The sequence below is a fragment of the Dipodomys spectabilis genome, unplaced genomic scaffold, assembly GCF_019054845.1.
Source record: "Dipodomys spectabilis isolate Male_0828 unplaced genomic scaffold, ASM1905484v1 ptg000006l, whole genome shotgun sequence".
NCBI lineage: Eukaryota > Metazoa > Chordata > Mammalia > Rodentia > Heteromyidae > Dipodomys > Dipodomys spectabilis.
Genome location: NW_024870683.1, coordinates 8,801,224 through 8,822,500, shown reverse-complemented (window position 1 = coordinate 8,822,500; position 21,277 = coordinate 8,801,224). Strand labels below are relative to the sequence as shown.

At 34.9% G+C, this 21,277-nt stretch overlaps 1 protein-coding gene across 3 annotated transcripts in view; it reads right to left on the bottom strand.

The window, feature by feature from the left end:
* Zcchc7 (zinc finger CCHC-type containing 7) overlaps positions 1-21,277 on the bottom strand; it is a 194,600-nt gene that overhangs the window by 30,616 nt on the left and 142,707 nt on the right. For all 3 annotated transcript variants that reach the window (XM_042695831.1, XM_042695825.1, XM_042695816.1), the window contains exons 3-5: positions 8,554-8,597; positions 6,782-6,907; positions 5,384-5,554 (exon numbers count right to left, since the gene is read on the bottom strand). In XM_042695831.1, coding sequence (XP_042551765.1) covers positions 5,384-5,554; positions 6,782-6,907; positions 8,554-8,597 — 341 coding nt within the window. The remainder of the gene's footprint in view (positions 1-5,383; positions 5,555-6,781; positions 6,908-8,553; positions 8,598-21,277) is intronic.

Below are 21,277 nucleotides of genomic sequence, written 5' to 3'. Positions count from 1 at the left end.
AAACCAACAAGCCTAAGTTTTTGGTCAAAGATATTCTTTTTTTGATATTCTCCCAAGTTAAGTGTAGTTTACGAGGGTAAAAGTTTGCCAGCAGTAGATTAATTTGAAAATATAAGTCTGTTTTATAGAAAACAATATTAAAATAACAAACCAAAAACTAAAACAAAGCACAGACATATTATAATCAGTTACTTACACATTATTTCTTTTCCTAGAATTTTTTCATATCAGGGTATCTCAAGTATTTCTAGCAATTTCTTGACTGATTCTAGATGACTAAAGTTGGGGCTGGGAATGTGGCTCAGTGGTAGAGTGCTTGCCTTGCATGCATGAGGCCCTGGGTTTGAGTCCTCAGCACCACATAAACAGAAAAAGCCGTAAGTGGCACTATGGCTCAAGTGGTAAAGCACTGGCCTTGAGCTGAAGAACTGAGAGACAGTGCCCAGGCCCAGAGTTCAAGCCCCATAACTGACAAAAAAAAAAAAATGACTAAAGTTCATTTTATACATAGTTGGTAATAATTTTAGTATGCATGTTGGTTATTCACTAAAGATAAAGTAAAACAACGTAAGAAAAAATGAGCAAAACAAAGCATGTATTATAGTAGCTAAAAGCAGAGACTTCACAGCCAAAATGGAAGAATTCAAATCTTGGCTCTGCTATTTACTATCTTGAATTATACATCTTTATGTAGCTCACGCTCCTCATTGATGAAATGGGGATAATAGAACTCTTTCAAAACTCTAACGAAACTCTTTGATGTCCAAGACATAGTAAGTGCTCAGCTGTTATTATTTATTGGAACAAAGATAGATTAGTTGCTTTCCATACTTCTGAAGGAGAAATTGTTAATGGGGAAATCAGTAGCAATAAAGGAGCTGATATTCTAATACACCATGGTCAATTCTTCCTGGTGGTCAAACTCAAAAGAAAGGCCGGGCATGGTAGCTCACACCTCTAATCTCAGCTACTCAAAAGGGAATCAGGAGGATGGCTGTTCAAAGCCAGCACAGGCAGGGGGAAAAAAAAATGGAGACTTCTCCATCTCAATCAATAAGCTGAGCATAGTGGCATATGCTTGTGGTCTCAGGTATATGGGAGGCCACAGATAGGAGAATTGTGGTATGCATCTAGATGCTGGCAAAAACTTGAACCCCTATCTGAAAAATAACTAAAGTATAAAGGTAGTGGTAAATACCACCATAGCAACTCTGAAGCCAAGTTTAAATCCCAGTACCACCATAGTCAAAAAGCCAAATAAAGTCCAAAATAAAAGGACAAATGAATAAAACATTTTATTTAGTTTGTGGCCACTTCTTTCACAGAAAGAAAATTCAGAAAAATCAGTGAATACCTACTAAACACAATGAACTTAATCATTTAGTTGAGGCATACTAATAATGTTTTCAGTTGTTTGCAATATATAAAAATACTACTGGTATCTCAAGTGTAGAATTTATATTATGTCTGGACAGAACCATCATTTATTAAAAAAGTAGGCAATTCTTCCCATCTGAATACCGGTAAAAATTTGTGTTGATGGTATCCCTCAATTTTAATTGCCGTGAGACCACTAGCAAACAGCAGAAAATTTTAAACTAGATTCATAGAATATGCCACAGGAAAAATAATTTTAAAATAAAAGTTTAAAACCTTATATACTATATGTGTATATATATGCATATACACACATATATAATGTCTATCATAAATGATAAATACCTACTAAATTATTTAAAACTACCAAAAGCAATCCTAATTTGCCTCTTATTAACTACATTAAATTCCTTTCACCTTTGTTAACTACATTAAACTTCTTTTATTCATAATCATACACCATTTATAACCAGGGAATGATTATAAAAAAAAGAAATAGGATTACATTTCATATACAGTTTGTAATAAATAGTAATGTACTAGCAACTTCTTTATATTTCAGTATTTCTACATTTTTTTAAATGAGGGAATGATATTCATACAATCATGTCCATTGTTAAATATTTGGAGTTTTAAGTTTTCTCTTATTATAAAAAGTTCTGAGATGAACATTCTTACAATCCTATCTTTGTAAACCTATCACTAAATTCCACAAAGATTATCCCAATATACTTTCCAGACATATCATCCTTAACATTGAGTGTTTTATAGAGGAGGCAGTTGTTTTTCTTCACATTAATTTGTAAGAATTTCAATACATTACATACTTATTCTAATATAAGTGTTATAAAAATCCTTCCCAAACTGCCTATCTGCCTGCTTGCCTGCCTATCTACCTACCTACCTACCTCTGTTAGTGTGGGGTTTGATCTCAGGGCAGCTTGTAACTGGCTAGGCAAGCATTCTACCTCTTGAGGCTCCAGAATGATTTTGTTTTTTGAGACAGGGTATTCACTATGTAGCCCAGGCTGGCCTTACTTTTGCTAATGGTATGTTGGGATAAACAAACAAATTTTGGTAGATAATTCTAGTCAAGAAGTGGACTTTTTTGGGTGTGTGTGTGTGTGCACATACTGGATGTATATTCTTTTGTTTAGAATTTCCATTTATCATTCATGAAGAGTAAGTTAGTTTTCTCATTTTCTATATGCTATAGTAATTTATTTTACTCAAGACATCTTAAATTTTTTTGGTTTACCTTCCAGTTCTTCATATATACTTACAATTCTTTTTTACTGGTGAAAAAAAGAGATTTCTCTGAATCTAGTCAGTGTGTGGAGGATTCTATATGTCTCTCATAAACTCATACATGGCAAAGTTTAGACAAAAATCAAGTTTTCAACTGTTTGTGGAAAATAGAAAAGGATTTAAAAGTGAAAATTAAGTCCATATTTAAGCAACCTAAGATTCTCAATGAAAAAAAAGTTTACTTACTTTGTAATTGAGAGCTTATAAGTTTGTAGACCATAAGGGGACAATTCCTCCCTTATTTTGGTAGTAGTTAAGGGTCAAGAGAAAGGTGAACTGTGTCTATCTTCTACAAACTTATTCTTTAGCAGTTCTACAATTTATTTTATAACAGTATTTATAAAGAAAAACAAACTTCCTAGTAAGCTATTGGGTTCACTGTCAATGACTAATCCTAGGTAATGAGGCATGCACTATACTATAGGGAGAGGACAGAATGAGAATTCTTCAGGTTAGAGAAGAAGAAAAAGAAAACTCTTCAGCAGAACTTTGAAATAAGGACCAATTTCTCTATCAAACTTTAAATGTGCTAAATCACACACCTTCATCTTAAAAGGTAGAACTTATTTACATAAAGTTACATATATATTCAACTGCAAAAACTACAGATACTCATTTTTAAGTGGCTTGTGAAGAGTTTCAATGAATTACTAATTCTTGTGATTGAATTTTGCTCCCTGAACAATGACTACACAGGTATTTTCATTAATATTACCAGAGTTTTGTACACGTCTACCAAGAGGACAGGAGGAAACCTTTACACACAGAAATCTACTTAACTTTCTTGGGAGTATCCCAGTCTCTCATCTACATAAGCATTTTATAAGCCTATTTGATCATTATCTTTAAGAAAGCCAAACAGTATTATCCATACTCCCTTGCTCCAATATTATGATAAATAACAATAAAACTTTGAGAGAAATAAAGTGTATTTAACCCAAGTCTGATTTTCCTCTTTATTCCCAAAGGCAGAGTTGATGCTCAGCTGTCAGAAGTACAGTTCTATCTGAAGGTGCATATTTTTCCATAACAAAGCTGGCAACTGATAGGTCAAAAACATAGGACTACAAAAACAGTTATAGGACTCATTTAAAATGAAGACATTAGAATATATATATATATATTTATTTGTTTGTTTGTTTGTTGTTGGTCGTGGGGTCTGGGCGCTGTCCCTGAGCTCTTCAGCTCAAGGCTGGTGCTCTACCACTTGAACCACAGCGTCACTCTGGCTTTTTCTGCTCATGTGGTGATGAGGAATTGAACCCAGAGCCTCATGCATGCAAGGCAAGCACTCTACCACTGAGCCACCTTCCCAGCCTCTAGAAATTATTTTATAGCAATGAAAATGTTTTTCTTTTTAAAACTAGATTGATTACAAAATATTATATAAAAAGTAAAAAGGGTTTCTTTTGCTTTAGAAATTTCATTTTCACACTGAATATGCTACATATAATCTGATTTTTGGAAAGTCTATTGAATTATAATCTTAAATTATCACTTGTGGTAAGACACTGGTGGCTCATGCTGTAGTCCTAGCTACTCAGGAGGCTGAGAACTGAGGACTGCAGTTTGAAGCTAGCTGGGGGAGAAAAGTCCTTAAGACTCATCTCCAATTAGTCAGCAAAAAGCCCTAAGTGGAGCTATGGAAACTCATTTTAACAAAAGCTCTATTAAATTTTGGAGCAAAAGGCTGAAAGGTGTATTTCACTATAAACGAAATCTTTATTTGAGAAAGAGCTATCCCTTCCATAAATGTCCCTTAAACTAATTTATTATCAGGACCTAGGTATCAGTATTTAAAAAGACTTTTACTGATTAACTGTTAATAATAAAAAACTCCCATATGTTGCTGTCTAGTAAAAGATGCAATTATGAGCTAAAATGACAGTTCCTTAATGAGACATTTCTTAGGGGTTACAAGTAAACTGAAAGTAGAAAAGTATATATTCTACCTCAAAGTATCTGTTGACTTCAACAGCCATTCCTTATGATTGGAAATAGCCTCTTTATTCATAAAACATTTACAAGATATGATGATGTCCAATGTTAACATTTTGAATGTACTGCAAATAACTGAAATGACTACTAAATTACTTCTGCTTTTTTTATTTTATTTTTTGGGGCTTAGTATTTTAACTTTTTGGTTTAGCTAAGTTGCCATGGCTGGCCTGATCTCCTGATCCTCCTGCCTTAGCCTTTTGAGTGCTGGAATTACATGTCATGCCAACATACCTGGTATGCTTTAACTTTTTAAATCTAAATACTGTTAATAAGAAAAGCATGTACTGTATCATGTGGCTTGTTCTTATTACCTAAGACTATTTATTATTTTGCCTGCCAGCAAAAATTGTCAAAACCAAATCAGGCTTCATATGGACAGTTATATAAAACTGCAAAGTGTGTGCATCTTTTCACTTAAATGTGCCTAGATATATGTATAAGTTATTTACATGTTATTTATTATATAAACCTAAATATCTATCTTTATTTGGTAAGCAAATCAATTAAAGGGCTAAACATAAGCCTGAGAACTATTCAGTAGGATCCTCATTCTAAGGTTTAGAGCATTTCTTCATCTGATCAGTGACCATGACTATCATGGTCTTCAGAGTAAGTAGTCTTTTCAGTAGGGTAACTAATAGTAACAAATTGGCATTGTCTCCAAAGCCTGACAATTAGCGATATGTGGGATACTTACATCAGCATAGTGGCCCATCATATCACATCGGTCACATCGTTTTCTCCAGGAAGATCTTTCAAGACATCTGTGAGTGGAAGACAGGGGCAAAGAACAGTCTAAGCAAAAGCGGGCCGGACAGGCATACTGGAAGTGTCCTCTTTCTGAACAGAGGCAGCAAGGTCGGACTTTCTGTGTGACAGACAAATAGAAGATCTCTTTAGAAAATATTTCAGTCCAAAATGGTAGAACATTATTTCCTTTTCTTTCTATATAAATCTATAACAAGGTATATCTAATTTGAGACCTACTGAAGGTACAACCTTGAGCATAACTGTAACATCATGTCTGAACTTCAATCACAAGCTAGCTGTACGTTATAGTATGAATGTACTGTCAGCAAACATTTATTTCTTTTGTCTCATCTTACAGACTATTCACAAAGTAAAAGGTGTCTAAGGAAAGGGGATGATGAGGATATTTGGAAGTTAAGTCATATTAAGAACAGATACAGAAGAGGCTGTTTTGCTTGGAAAGCAAATACAAAGAAGACTGTCTCACTATTTAAGTGGTCATTTAGAAGAGGGAATGGGGGTAGAAGGAATGTTTAGAGTATGTCAGGGGATAGCTCAGTGCTATTCTGTGTTGTTTTGAAGGTTTATATATCTGATTAATAACAACTTACACAAACATTTATAAATGACTAAAGTTATAATTCTCTAAAAATGAAAACTATCCCATAATGAAATAAGCCGTGTCAAAAAACTGGTAAGTAATACACATAGGTTTAGAGGATAAAGTAGTCTTGGGAATCACCTTATTTTCCAAAAAGATAACTGAGGCATAAAACATGAAATGGTATGTCTCAGGTTATACAATTAATAATGGGAAAGCTCAAACTGATTCAAGGGGCGTGTGTGTGTGTGTGTGTGTGTGTGTGTGTGTGTGTGTGTGTGTGTGTGTGTGTGTGTGTGTGTGTGTGTGTGTGTGTGTGTGTGTGTGTGTGTGTGTGTGTGTGTGCGCGCGTGCGCGCACACATATATGCTATGACTAGGGCTTGAACTTAGGATCTCATGCTCTAAGCTGTCTTTTTTCTCTACCATGCCCGCAGTTCTGACTTTTCTGCTGGTGATAAGAGTCTCTGTGATTTGTCTGCCCAGACTGGCTTTGAACCTCAATCTGCAAATCTCAGCCTGCAAACTCAACCTTGGGTAGTAGGATTTTAAGTATGAGCCACTGGCACCAAGCTTATCCCAGGCTTTTCCTGATTCTTTATTGCTTTCTCCCTATTCTAGGCTCACAAGCTACATGAAATTTAGCATACACTTACAAAAATTTTGAATTCTAAGGTTATGGAAGTAAAAACCATAAGATTTTGATTTTAGCAATGTGGAAAGAAGCATTATATATTTCACGTACTTGGGGTAAGGGACAATTTTTTGACAAATGCCCACATTTGTCACAATTTCTACAGGTAACATTTTTGTCAGCTGTATAGTATCGGCGGGTCCATCTTCCAGATGATCTTTTATTACCTATTTTGGCCTAAGGGTGGAAACAAAAAGTTAAGAATTAAAAAAAGTTTCATTCTGTTTAATAAAAATTATCTACTCATCTTTTTTTTTTTTTTGTCGGTCGTGGGGCTTGAACTCTGGGCCTGGGCGCTGTCCCTCAGCTCTTCAGCTCAAGGAGAGCGCTCTACCACTTGAGCTATAGCGCCACCTCTACTCATCTTTTAAAAGATAACTATCAATTTCAAATTTTAAGGCAAAGAAAGATATACTCAATTTCAAACACAGTAACAGATTTTCACAATCTCATTATAAAAAGAGTTAGGAAGGCATTAAAAAGTGGTGGCATAAACATAGCTCTGCTCCTTTTACGTATGTTCACATGATTCCCTCCTTCTTCTAGAGTTTGGATCTAACAAGTATACTGCTATGGTTCATTTTGACATTTTGGTGGTATTCACAGTCAAAGCCATTGTTTAATTCTGTGTTTTAACATCTGCCACCTATTTCTAAGTGGGAGTCCTGCTAAAATTTTCCATGAGGAAATAGTGAGGTTTTTTTTTTTGTTGTTGTTGTTGTTGTTGTTTGGGTCTGTCGTGGGGCCTGAACTCTGGGCCTCGGTGCTGTCCCTGAGCTCTTCAGCTCAAGGCTAGCGCTCCACCACTTGAGCCACAGTGCCACTTCCGGCTTTTTCTGCTTATGTGGTGCTGAGGAATTGAACCCAGGACCTCATGCATGCATGCATTCTACCACTGAGCCACCTTCCCAGCCTGGGAATAGTGTTTTGTTTTGTAAATCATTTTGTCTTTTATAAAGATATTAAGCCATATAAATATTGTGTCTGTCCATTTTTGTACAGAATACAGGATTATTGTTCCTCCTATAAGAGTAAATTATAATTTCTAAAAGGTTATAATTTTCCACTGAAATCATTTTGCTATATACTTAGTCAATTCTAGCTGTTTCATATTCTACTCAAATTCTAACAGCTTCAAAGGAATATTAGCAAAGCATATCATATGGTATACTTAAATATGAATATGTAAATCCCAACCATGCATGTATCTCATCCAGTAGAATTCCATCTTTAAAGCCAAGCACGAGGCTCATGCCTATAATCCCAGCACTTGGGAAGAGTGAGGCAGGAAGATCAAGAGTTTGAAGCTAATCTGAGTTATGAAGGAAATTCTGTCTCAAAAACTAACACAGAAAATTGCATCTTTAAAAAAGCTTTATCTTTTACTTGTGATTCTGCTTTAATCTGGTTATTTCTTCATTCTTCCACCAAGTTGTAAAATTATTCTTTTTTTTTTTTTTACTATCTGTCACAATAAAGCTAATAATTGACAAAGGCAAACACCTGCCACATCCTAAATATAGACTAACCATTTCCTTACACAGAAGAAACAGTTATTTCCGGTGTTGATCTTTATGTGGAACCAGGCTATATGAGCTAATAGGACTCACCAAGTCAGAGCAGCAAAAGGGAAAAGTAACAATCAGCTAACAAAAGTCAGAGATGAAATACATTCTGAAAAGTTAAATCATCCACATACAAGCAAAATCACTGATACTTACATTTCTCTTTTCCAAAGCTACTGCAGTGAAACAAGAGTAACTTACGAGTCAAAGGAAAATATTAACCTATTTCTCAGAACTTTAAAAACAAATTGATTTTACCTCAACATCTTTGTCACTGATGAACCAGTTTACATCATCTTCTCCTACAAAACAAACAAAACTGCGATTAGACCTTAGTACCTTTGGAAACACTCACAGGACAATATTGTGAGAAATACTTAATACTTTCAACTCTTATGCAACTTGTAAACACTAACATCATCTATGGTGTTGAGACTGAACCCATAGCCTTGCGTATGCTAGGCAAGTACTCTTATCACTGAGCTAATATCACCTAAACTCCTAATTTAGCTCTCTTATCAGCTCTGTGACTCTCCACAAGTAAGTTAACCTCTCTCAGCCTCATTTTCCTTACCTAAGAAATGGGGATAATAATATTTACATTATCTAACTTAAAATTCCAGTGAGAATAGAATGAGAAATGAAAATGTTTGAAAGTTGTGAAGCTATATACATAGAAAAATCAATGAAGAGGTCAAATACCCAACAGCAAATGCAGGAAGAAAAGTTATTTGAAGTTCCAGTTCTGATCAAAATAGAGCTTATCTGAGAGGCAGATGTCACAATGCTCCCATCTTCTTGAGGAGGTCTCCTGAGGAGGTCTCCTGACTCTAGGCAATGACCACCTCCTGCAACCTCCATTCCCCAGCTAGCCCTGCTCAAATAATGTTAAAAACAAGTTGCAGAGTATTGTCTGCCCTCTGACTCACTAGACTCCTCCTTTCGTTAAGTTGATAATATTATATACACCATTGTACTTCTTTGCACTCCTCTTGAAGTTAATCCTTACTGATAGTTCCATGCAGTATGAATAAACCATATCTTTTCTCCAGTTATTCTGCCTACCATAGATTCTTGAATCAGATCTAACATGGTAAAAGGATCCCCCTCCCCTCAAATCAGCATTAACTGTGTCCACTACCTTTCCACTGAAGGTGACTTTCACTACCTTATTAAAAACAGTTGAACTGGAACACTAGTTCATCATTGTTAGTAATTTTGCACTAGATTTTTAGCAACAAAAATAGTGAAATAAAGGAGCAAAAAAAAAAAGGATAAATACCTAGTAATCATTGACTATTAATCTACAAATATAACTATAAAATATACAGGGGGCAAAAACCCCAAATATTTTCTGTGTCAGCTATTTTCTTCTCTTTGCACTGTCCTTTAAAAGAACTTGTGACTGGCTTCTTTTCCTTTAAGCCCACAAGGACAAGGAGGCAAAGAACTATGGCTAACACAAAAGCTAACAAAGGACTGAAAGATTTTTCTTCCCTCAAACCAAAGTTAAGATTTTCTTTTTTTCTCCTCCCTTACTCTTTCCTTTATCTCAAAAACACAAATCAAGCTTGATTTGTTTCTTTAAAAGAAATTCTGAAGAGACATGAAGTAATCTACATTTCCCCAGGCCTACTAGGAGTAAACATCCAGACATATATTTTAAAATATTTTTACTATGAAAACCAAGAGGTTGCTTTACAAAAAGTCCAATCCACACGAAAGTAGAGATGTTGTGCTGATCATTATTTTCTTTGTGAAATTCAGAGGCTACATCATACACTGAGAGTGGAGAATATATTAAATAGCAGCAGCTTCTATTCCATCACCACCATGTTGTTTTTATTCAAAAGATCCAGGGTAAGGAATATGCTTTGCCAAAACTTTTAAAGCTGTTTTTTTTTTTTTTTTGGTATCTCAATGCTCCTCATCATTAAAATTCAAAGGGATCATCTGAATCATTTGAAGTGATAATACTGTTCTTATAAATGAAATGAAAAAAAGCAACTGGGACCACCTGAAACCTTAATAAGTATACAGCTGAGTATGGAATAGTAAAAAAAGGTTTGAAAGGAGATGGACTCTATTTAGATACTTTTAAATATTCCCATGGAATTCAATATTCTAGGTTATACGTTAACTACTTATATAGTTAATTAATTAATTTACTTATTTTGGTGCTAGTACTGGGGCTTTAACTCAGGGCCTGGGCATTGTTCTTCAGCCTTTGTGCTCAAGTCTAGCACTCTACCACTTGAGCCACAGCTACACTTCCAGCTTTTTCGGTAGTTAAATGGAGATAAAGAGTCTTTCAAAGACTCTTGTCCAGGACAGCTTTGAACCTTGATCCTCAGATCTCAGCCTTTTGAGTAGCTAGGATTACAGGCATGAGCCACTGGTGCTCAGCTTAAATGTTCTAATATTTTTACTGTAAAAAAAATCATCACCAGGTATTTGAAATAGGTTCTAATTTCAAATATGCATCACTGGAACACATAGCCAGCTCTAGACAATTCACCAAGGTTCCAATTTTTGGCTTAATCTTGGTAATGACAGCTTGGTAGGCCCATTTCCCATCTTTCTGCGATACTGAGATTGAACTCAGGTCCTTGAACTTCCAGACAACTGCTCTACCACAAGTCATGTCCCGGCCCTTTTTCTTTATTGTTCTTCAGGTAGAGACTTATGCTTTTGTGGGCGCCAGCCTTGGACCATAATACTCCTACTTCCATAGAGTAGCAGGGATTACTAGTGTATACCATCACACCCGGCCTAGGCTTTCTGTATTTACCTATCCCCTATATATCTAATCTCCAAATCTCAAACCAACACAAGCCATATCTACTGGAACCCATTGGAACTTCCATAGGCAATCGATTTCCAGTTTATAAAATTCTGGATATAGAATAGATAGAAACCTGGATTCTAGCTCTTAACTTTGTTTCCAATTTGTGCCTGGTGTGGTGTTAAGCAGGCTACTTAATTTCTTTAGGTTTATATAATGAGTTGGATTAAAGGGCATTCATGTTAACTTCTAGCATTGTTTTTCTAATTCTAATCTTCTTTCATTGAGGGAATCAAATGCATTTTTAGTTCTAAGTGTTCTAGCCTTGGAAACCAGTACAAGATGCTTTGTCTTAATGACTGCCCAAAGCATCCAGGTCACTCACTTTTCATGTATCTACTAATGCTACAGAATGTAAAACAATACTGTCTAAAGTTTAAAATATAAAACAGCTCAGGATGCACATAATCAATTTTTCACTGCTAGCTTTGATATTGGTGAGATTATGATAAAAATAATAGCTGAAAATTCTTTGCATTAAATCAATTCAGTTTCATTAACATCTATCAAAAGATTACAATAAGCAAGGTTCTAAAGGGCAAACAAGATGAACTAAATGAAGAAAGTAAAAGACACAAAGATGAATGAAAGGAGAAGGACTAAAACCAAACACATGCTACAGTAAATTTAGAATAGATAACATCTGAATTTAAGAGACAGAAAAGGGAAAAAGGTCACAGAAGGCAGGGCCAAAGAGGAAACTATTGAGGTATGGTTTACATATAGTAAGATGTGTCCACGTAAAAATTACAGTAGCATAACACACTCTAAAAATTAAACACAGAATATTTTGATCATTCCAAATGATACTTAGTTCACATTTGCAATCAACTGCCCACCCGTCAATAACCGATATCCTTTCTAACACAATGCATCCAATTTGCCTAATCTAGGTCCTCATAAAAATGGAATCCTATATGTGTCATTTTATCTGGCTTCTTTCACTGAATATTTTAGAGACTTAAATTTGATGTAGGGCCGGGTGCTGGTGGCTCATGCCTGTAATCCTAGCTACTCAGGAGGCTGAGATCTGAGGATCGAGGTTCAAAGCCAGCCCGGGCAGGAGAGACCATGAGACTCCTATCTCCAATAAACCACCAGAAAACCAGAAGTGGCGCTGTAGCTCAAGTGGTAGAGCGCTCGCCTTGAGCTGAAGAGCTGAGGGACAGCGCCCAGGCCCAGAGTTCAAGCCCCACGGCCGACCAAAAAAAAAAAAAAAAAAAAAAAATTTGATGTAGGAAAAAAAATTTGATGTAGGACAATAGTAATGCCTTTTCTTTCTTTTCTTTCTTCCTTTTCTCTTTCTTTTCTTTTCTTTCTTTCTTTCTTTCTTTTTTGTCAGTCATGGTGCCTGAACTCTGGGCGTGGGCACTGTCCCTCAGGTCTTCAGCTCAAGGCTAGCGCTCTACCACTTGGCCATAGCGCCACTTCCAGCTTTTTCTGCTTATGTGGTGCTGAGGAATCGAACCCAGGGCCTCATGCATGCAAGGCAAGCACTCTACCACTGAGCCACCTTCCCAGCCCATGCCTTCTCTTTCTATCCCAGAGCAGAATCCCATTGCATGTATATAACACTTTGTTTAGCCATTCACCTGCTGATAAATACTTATGTTGTTTTGAATTTTTGGAACTGTAAATAATGCACCACAATAAACATTATTTTTTAAACTGACTTTAGGTCTTCATTTGAGAAAATATCTAAAAATAGGTCTGATATTATAAGCATATACCTTTATCTTTACTTTTTAAAGAAATTGGCAAATTATTTTCCAAAGTGGATATGCCATTTATATTCTTATCTACAATGCATAAGTATTCCATCAGCTTCATAAGCTCCCCAATACCTGGAATTGTCAGTCCTTATAAATGTAGCCTTCAAATAGATATGGAGTTAGGATTTTAATAGGCATTTCTCTGAAGATTAGTCATGCTGAATATCCATTCATTTATGTGACATTCACGTATCTTCTTTCAAAAAACTGTATCTACAAATTTGCTGCCTATTTTAAAACTTAGTTATGTCTTTTTCTTTTTTATTGGGTTGGTTACTTATTAAATTCTAAAAATTCTTTATAAATTCTGAAAACACATTTTTTATCAGATAAATGATTTGCAAATACTTTTGTCCAAGTTGTGACACACCTTTTAAGTATTATTAGAATATTTTATTACAATTTAAAATTTACAACATGACAACTTTACTTTTTACAGACTTTTTTTTTCCTTTTGCCAGTCATGTGGCTTGAACTCAGGGCCTAGGCTTTGTCCTTCAGCTTCTTTTGTTCAAGGCTAGCACTCTACCACATTAGCCACAGCACCACATTCAGCATTTTCTGAGTAATTTATTGGGGATAAGAGTCTCAAAGTCTTTCCTGCCTGAGCTGGCTCAAAACAAAATCCTTAGATCTCACTCTCCCAAAAAGCTAGGGTTACAGGTGTGAGCCACAAGTGCTTGGCTTTACAGCTTTTTCTAATGTCCAAGGAAATCTGTTTGTGTTTTAGTCTTTTATATTTAGGTAGATTGCCCATTGTGTCCCATATGCATATCCGTAACAACACTAAATATCTCCAACTCAAGAATATGACATTTATTTTGGTTTTCATTTTTCATGGCAAAACTTCTATCAACTTTTGGATATATAACTAATGGCAATTTACTTGCATGTGCCTATTTGCCAAATTTACTTGATTTTATATGCTTTTTTGCTATGCTCCTGCAATATTTTATATATAAATTTGTACTACTTAAAGACAGTTTTACTTCCTATTTTCCAGTTTGTATCCTCACCACCGTCTTACCTCTTTGAATTATATAGAGTTTCCAATATAATACTGAATAGAAGTGGTAATAGCACGGAATCTGGCAGTCTTAGAGAAAAAGATATCCCTCTTATAATGAAGTATATTGTCTGCTGTAGATTTTCTTTTGCTTTTCTTTTTTCTTTTTTGTCGGTTGTGGGGCTCTTGAACTCTGGGCCTGGGCACTGTCTGTCCCTCAGCTCTTTAGCTCAAGGAGAATGCTCTACCACTTGAGCCACAGCACCACTTCCAGTTTTCTGGTGATTTATTGGAGATAAGAGTCTCATGGACTCTCCTGCCTGGGCTGGCTTTGAACCTTAATACTCAGATCTCAGCCTCCTGAGTAGCTAGGATTACAGGAGTGAGCCACCAGTGCCCGGCTGCTATAAATTTTTTATAGTAAATTAAAGAAATTTATTTCTATTCCTAACTTGCTGAGTTTTTACTACTACTGGTGTATCGACTAGGATAATCCAGTGGTATTTTCTATTCCAGTCTCTTGATATGGATTATTTTCAAATTTTAAACAAGTGTGTATTTTGGGATTAACCTAAGATTAGTATCTTTTGGAAATATATCAAGATGAGTATGATTGAAAGAGACTGACAAGAGAACAACAGAATCTTCGGAGGTTGTTTTAGGAAGGGGCTATTAGGGAAGGAAGAGTGGTAGAGGTGAGATACTGGAATATATCTTAATGTGTGGAAATACTGAATAATGAAATCCACTTGGAATAATTAATGGAAGCAAATAAAAATATATTGAAGAATTGTTGGTATTTTTCTAAGAGTCTTATATGTGTAGGAGGAGTATTGATGGATAGTTTTCTTATGATGTTGTATGGTTTTGATAGTGGGATGACTATGGTCTCATAAGCATTGAGAAACACTGCAGAAAATCTGTAAAAGTGGTGTTACTGTCTATGAATTTACCAGAGTTACCATTTAGGCTAGAGCTTTCTTTGTAGATCAGAATTTTACTTGTGGAAAGGTTTGAAAATGGGAATTTTATCTCCTTAGTAGATATGGGTCCCTCTGACTTTCCTATTTCTTATCAACCTTTGAGGTTTCTTCATCTCCCACTAGTTGGTGTGCTCCAATCTTTGCTTTCTCTTTATTCCATATTCTTTCTTCCAGTTTATGCCAAACATATATACAATGGAAACTACCAAATTTGTTCTTGTACATCTCATAGGGAATTCAGACTTAAAATTACAGAAACTGAACTGTTTCCTTTGAACAGGGCTTGATCAGTACTGGGGTTTGAACTCAGGGCCTTGTGCTTATAGGACAGGTGTTCTACCATTTGAGACATACCTCCAGCTAAAAGAGGATTCTTTATTTTCTCCTCATTCTTTCAATCTTAAAAACATAAAAGCAAACACCCTAGTTTTCCTCCTTTTATCCTGTACCTCAGTGACTTGTATCATTACTCTATTTTCCAATCAGAAACCTGAAATCTTCCTTCTGAATTTTCACCAAATTCTCTACCTGAAATAGCCTAATGCCATTTAATTTCTTATAGACTATTAAAATATCTTGTATGTCTATTACTACAATTTGCTTTTCATTCTATTATTAAAGCCCAGAAGAAATATAAATATATTTACTTGTATATAGACCTCTTGCTGCCTGTACGATAAATGGTAAAACAGTATGCCATGCTAAGTGCCTTCCATGATTTAGCCTTTATCTATTTCATCTTCCTTGCTCCAGTGTTACAACTATACCTAATAACTTCCCTGATATCTTTGCTAGTATTCCCTGTAGCTGCCTATATATGTATTCTTCACAATATCTGAATGTACCCAACAATTCATTTGCTTGTTAAGTACTGGGTCTTGGGCTTTAAATTCCTAACTACCTCTACCAAAATCTGTTACTTCTTCAAAATAGGGATGATTTTTTTAGGGATGACTTTTAAGTCATTTCCATCTTTTTGTATCTTCCAAACCCCAAAGCATGATTGCTTAGTTATATGTACTGATGTCCATTAATGGACTACATAAAATTTCCATCTATTCTGATTTCCCTCTGGTAGAAATAGTTTCTCCCTCAATCATGGACTGAGATAATACTTGTTTTATCTATCTGCCCAGTTATCAGCACATTTTGCATACTTTGGCATTCAAAAGAAAGGAAACATATGTACAACTGTGAATAAGCACCATTCTATATTGAGACATATTAGCCAATACATAATTTAATGGACTGTAACTGTGTAATAAACATCTAGCAAGACAGTATTTTATGGAAAATTGGAATTTTTGTAGCAAGCAACTCAAAGAATTAAAAAGAACCTTTAAAGCCAAACATGGTACCTACAACTAGTATTCCTTGTTACTTGGAAGACAGGAGATAAGGGGACCATGGTTCAAGGTTTCTAAGACTCTATCTCTACCAGTAACTGGGCAGGTGATATACCTGTTAGCCTAGATACAGGGAAAGCACAATGGCTGGGCATAGTGGTATATACCTGCAAGCTCAGTAACAGGAGAAGCACAAGTAGTAGGTTTAAAGTGAGACCCTACCTTGAAAGTAATCAAGGCACAAAAGAGTGGAGGTATGACTGATGTGCTAGTACCTACCTAGCATAAGGCTCTAGTTCCCAAAAACCTTTAAAACAAAATCATTATTATTCAATAATAACCATGTGGTAGATAAAGACAAGATCTACAAAAACTGTAAGACAAGTTCACATTTATAGATAATCAGGGCTGTGCCTAAAAGTGTTTATGGATTAAAGATCACAAAGACAAAGCTGGGGGCTGGGAAGGTGGCTCAGTGGTAGAGTGCTTGCCATGCATGCATGAGTCCCTGGGTTCGATTCCTCAGTACCACATAAGCAAAAAGAAAAAAGCCGAAGTGGCGCTGTGGCTCAAGTGGTAGAGTGCTAGCCTTGAGCTGAAGAGCTGAGGGACAGCGGCCACGCCCTGAGTTCAGGCCCCAGGACCGGACCCAAAAACAAACAAACAAACAAAAAAACAAAGACAAAGCTGCAGAATGTTTATGTCATATCCTTTAGTGAGCTTAACTCCACTATACCAGATTCTCCTCTGGGATCCTCTCACTTCTAATGAGCAACTGAATCAGCCACAAATGAAGTACTATTCCCAACTTCATCAGCAGCATCTGTTATTTCAACGGAAACTTTTGAAATACACACAATGCACGTTCAAATCCCCTGAGGGTTTAGCCACTTTATTCACTTCCATTCTTCTCAAACTGCTCTTTTTTTTCCTTTCTTGTTTTTTTTCCCCTCATATTTATAGTTTATTGTAAGATTGGGTACAAAACCATTTTAGTCATTGTAATTTTGTATTGCATAACTGACAATAGTTTAAATACATTTTAATAGACTTTGCAAGTAAAGCATCAAAATGTTCATCTTATTTTAAATATATTAAGTTTACCAGAAGTAACTTATATTTAAAAATATGTAGAAGGTTATATTTCTTTTTTTAGAGGCTGAGGAGGAAGAAGAAAGAGGAAATAAATACAGGTGTTTAGCACAGGGTTATAAAGAAGTCTTGCAAAGTTACAGTCATATAAAGGCCTTGGTCTATCCCGAGAGGATATTTCTCACCTTCCAATCCTTAGTCTCTCAAGGGTTCCATCAATGAGATGTTTAAAAGATGGTTAACCTACTTAAGAAATCCTTATTTAAAAACTTAAAACACCATCAAATTATACTAAGTAACAAGAACAGTTGGGGAAAACTTATCAACAGAAACAATCAATACAGTTAGACTGTGGGAATCAAACATTTTTCTTCTTTTAAATATATCTACTATGCATACCTGCTTCCCACATCAACCACCTCCACCAAAGGCAAACAAAAATATACCATATGGAAAGTTGTAACATTTGTAAAATGACAGGCAAAAAGAGAACAAATTTAAATGTAATCAAGAGGTTATTTCCAAAAATGTTTCAAGAGAGTACTAAAGGCTAAATAAAATTTGTTATCTACCTGCTGACAGCTAGCGGTCTCAGAGCTATATTTTTTCAGCCAATCTTTTTCTTTGCAACATTTCCTTGTCTTCCTCTTCCTCCAACCCCCTCCCCCGAATGTCAGATTCTCTCGCTTTCTCTTTAGTAAGTCATTCTAGAACACTTTGCTTTTATTATCATTTCTCTGGGGTCAGATTTACTTCAAAATCTCTCTCTAGATCTCAGATCAAATATGTCCAGGCTGAGATTTATAAAAGCTCATTGGATATATAACAAATGCTTATATTAGTTATTATTACCCTAACATATCCAAAGCAAAACTCATCTTTACAACTTCACTTTTTGCTAAGTGAAGTTCAAATTGTAGTATTTCAAATTGTAAATTTATTTTCATTTTAACCCAATACTTCACACTTCTTATCCAAATAATCCAGGTGTTACCAATTCTTTAAAATGTCTTCCCAGACCAATTCTTTGGTTTCCTTCCAGCAATCAAAATTCATAACCTCAGAGCTAAGATTATATGTCCCTAAGCAATCAACTTTATTTGATACATGCTAAACATATTTCTTTTAAAAGTAGTAATTTTATATTATTTTTAAGCAAAGTATTATGTCCATATGGTTTAAAAACAGTAGCTATGCTAAAACACTATATAAGGAAAAATAACAACTCTCCTTTCTACCCATTTGTATTCCCTAGAAGCACTTATCTGAACTCTTCAACTATTAATTTTGGTATTTATCTGCATACTTCTATATAACATTCAGTCAGCTATGTGTTTATTTATCTATTTTGAACATTAATATCTAAATTACTAATAAACTAAAAGGATTTAATTCTCTTATCACATTCTATCTGAATTTCTTCTTCTATCCTCTTCTCTCAGGTTAAATTAATATTCTATATTGTGACTCTACAATAGTACCCTCTTTCCCTTTTATAAGGCATTTTAGTTTTACTGCATTTAATGTGGTCTAGTTGTTTTAGTTACTTAGTGTTAAAACTCAATTAGTACAATGCCAGCCATAGCACTTCATCTGCCTAAAAGACAAAGTTTTAATCATTTCTTTAGTGCCTTTATTATATGCCTGCTGCACTGCATTGGGAAACATAGTTGCCACCATTAATTATGTAGGTCCAATAGGCCCTTTTAATTACACAACTCATGGCATAAAAATTATGGAAGAATACAAACAATAATGGAAAACAGGGCTGGGATATAGTTCAATGGTAGAATACTTGCCCAGTGTGCATAAGGACCCCCCAGCACCTCACTTTAAAAATGAACAAAAAGAAAATCTTAAATGTTCATCAATCATCATATATGAACTTGGACTGTATCTATTTTGTAAATACTACCATGGTACTTCAAACGTCTTCTTTGATCCACAACTATAAAACATCTTCACTTTCAGATTTATGAAATCAATCAAAATTATTTCTCACTTTTGTAAATCTATTTTCTTCTAATCATCCCTGCACATATATAAATGCTGTTAGCATTTGACTGATTGATATAAACATATCAATCTAATCTGAGTGAACAAATGTCTTAAAGTATGAAAGAATACAGCCACATGTCCTAAATTTATCAAAGCAGGATGATTCTGTTTCGTCATAATTCTTGTGCAATGAAGAACTTTCTGTCAAATGCCTGATAAAATGGGAATACCCCATTCCCATTTCTACTTAGACACACATTGCTTAATTCTCAGTTCTTCAGTTTGAGAAAATTCACCTACTATATTCTCTGAAAAATCAAAGTCTAAGAAGCACACTGATCAAGATGCACTGTCTTCATAATCTGACTTGTTGAATTGAAACCCATTTGTACAACTACTTAGAGATGATAAAAATAAAGAATTGCTTAGCAGATTGAGTTCATATCACGAAGGTAAGATCTAAAAATTATTGCCTAATTCATCTAATAACTATAAAAACATCTTGTCAATTTTGTTTGACATTTTGGGTGGAAAATGTAATAATCTGAATTGTTAACTGTGTTCAATGAAAGCTAGAAAATGAGAAAAACAGGGTCTCCAAGATTTCTTTAATACATTCTTGAAAAATAGTGCAGTGCTTTTGAGCAATACAATGAAGACTGAAGGAAGATTAAACAGTAACAACTTATTTTACTACTATATTATTCTTTTTTCTTTTCTCAGATTTTAAAAAGCCCATTTAGAAATGGATAAATGATGATAAAATTACTTTTAGAATGATGAAATAGTAAACTGTCTCGATATCCATCCAAGTTCCTGATGTATCTTAGATTTCCTAAAAAAGGTCCAACAGAATCTTATTGTTAACTCTGAGACAGAATCAATTTTAATATATTAGAAAAGGTATTTTTTCCTGTTCTTATGAAGACCTCTAAGAAAGAATAAAAGCAATATAGCAATTCAGACAAATAAAAATGCTCAAAAAAGAAAATAAAACTAAAATTGGATTCATGATAGCATGTTTTAGTTAAACTAAAATGTGATGACTATTCATAATTCCTACCATTTACTCATTTAATAAGTATTTAGTGAGCCACTTCCATATTATAGGGACTGTTCAGGTACTTGAGACATGTCAGGAAACAAAACAGATTTTTGCTCTCAGTGAATGGAAATTCTAGAATGGGAGGATAACATAAGAAATGATGGCATGTTGAGAAAGCCATGTGTTTTGGAAAAAGGAAAAGTACAGTAGGGTAATGGAAATTAGGTCTGTTGGGTGTGGGTTAGTTTTATATAGGGTGGAAAGTAGACTTCACTACCATTTAAGCAAAAACAGGATATGGAGTAAGAGTATGGTCAGAGTATTCTAGGCAGTAGAAGCATCCAAATTCCTGTTTATCCAGGGATACTTATCCAGGGATGATTCCTGATGTGTTTAAGGAACATCAGAGTAGCAATGTAGCTAGAGTAGTCAATGAAGAGGATGTAAAGTCAAAGAGAAACAGGGTACAAATTTGTGAATGGTATTATCATTGACCAAGATGAAGAAATGTATGTGCAATTCTAAATATGTATTGAGCAATTTTAAATGCAATCTAATAGTAAACTAATAAAGTCTATTTGTTACTGGATATAAATTCAAAATAAGAACAGAATTTAGGATGTCTCTCCACCTGAGCAACTAAAAGAACAATTATGGAACTCAAAGCTTCAACGTAATGTTTGGGAGAAAGATAATGTAGTTGTGGATAGGTTAAGTTTGAAAGAGAAGTTTGCCAATTGAAGCTTGGAGATAATATTTAAAACAGGACTGGGTGAGAGTAACAGGGATTGAGTGCAGAGAAAGAAGATGAAAAGAGCAATGACTAAGAAGGAAGTACAGTGGTTAAGTTCCAAATTTTCACCTATCGCAGATGTCTCTGGAACATAATTCTCTC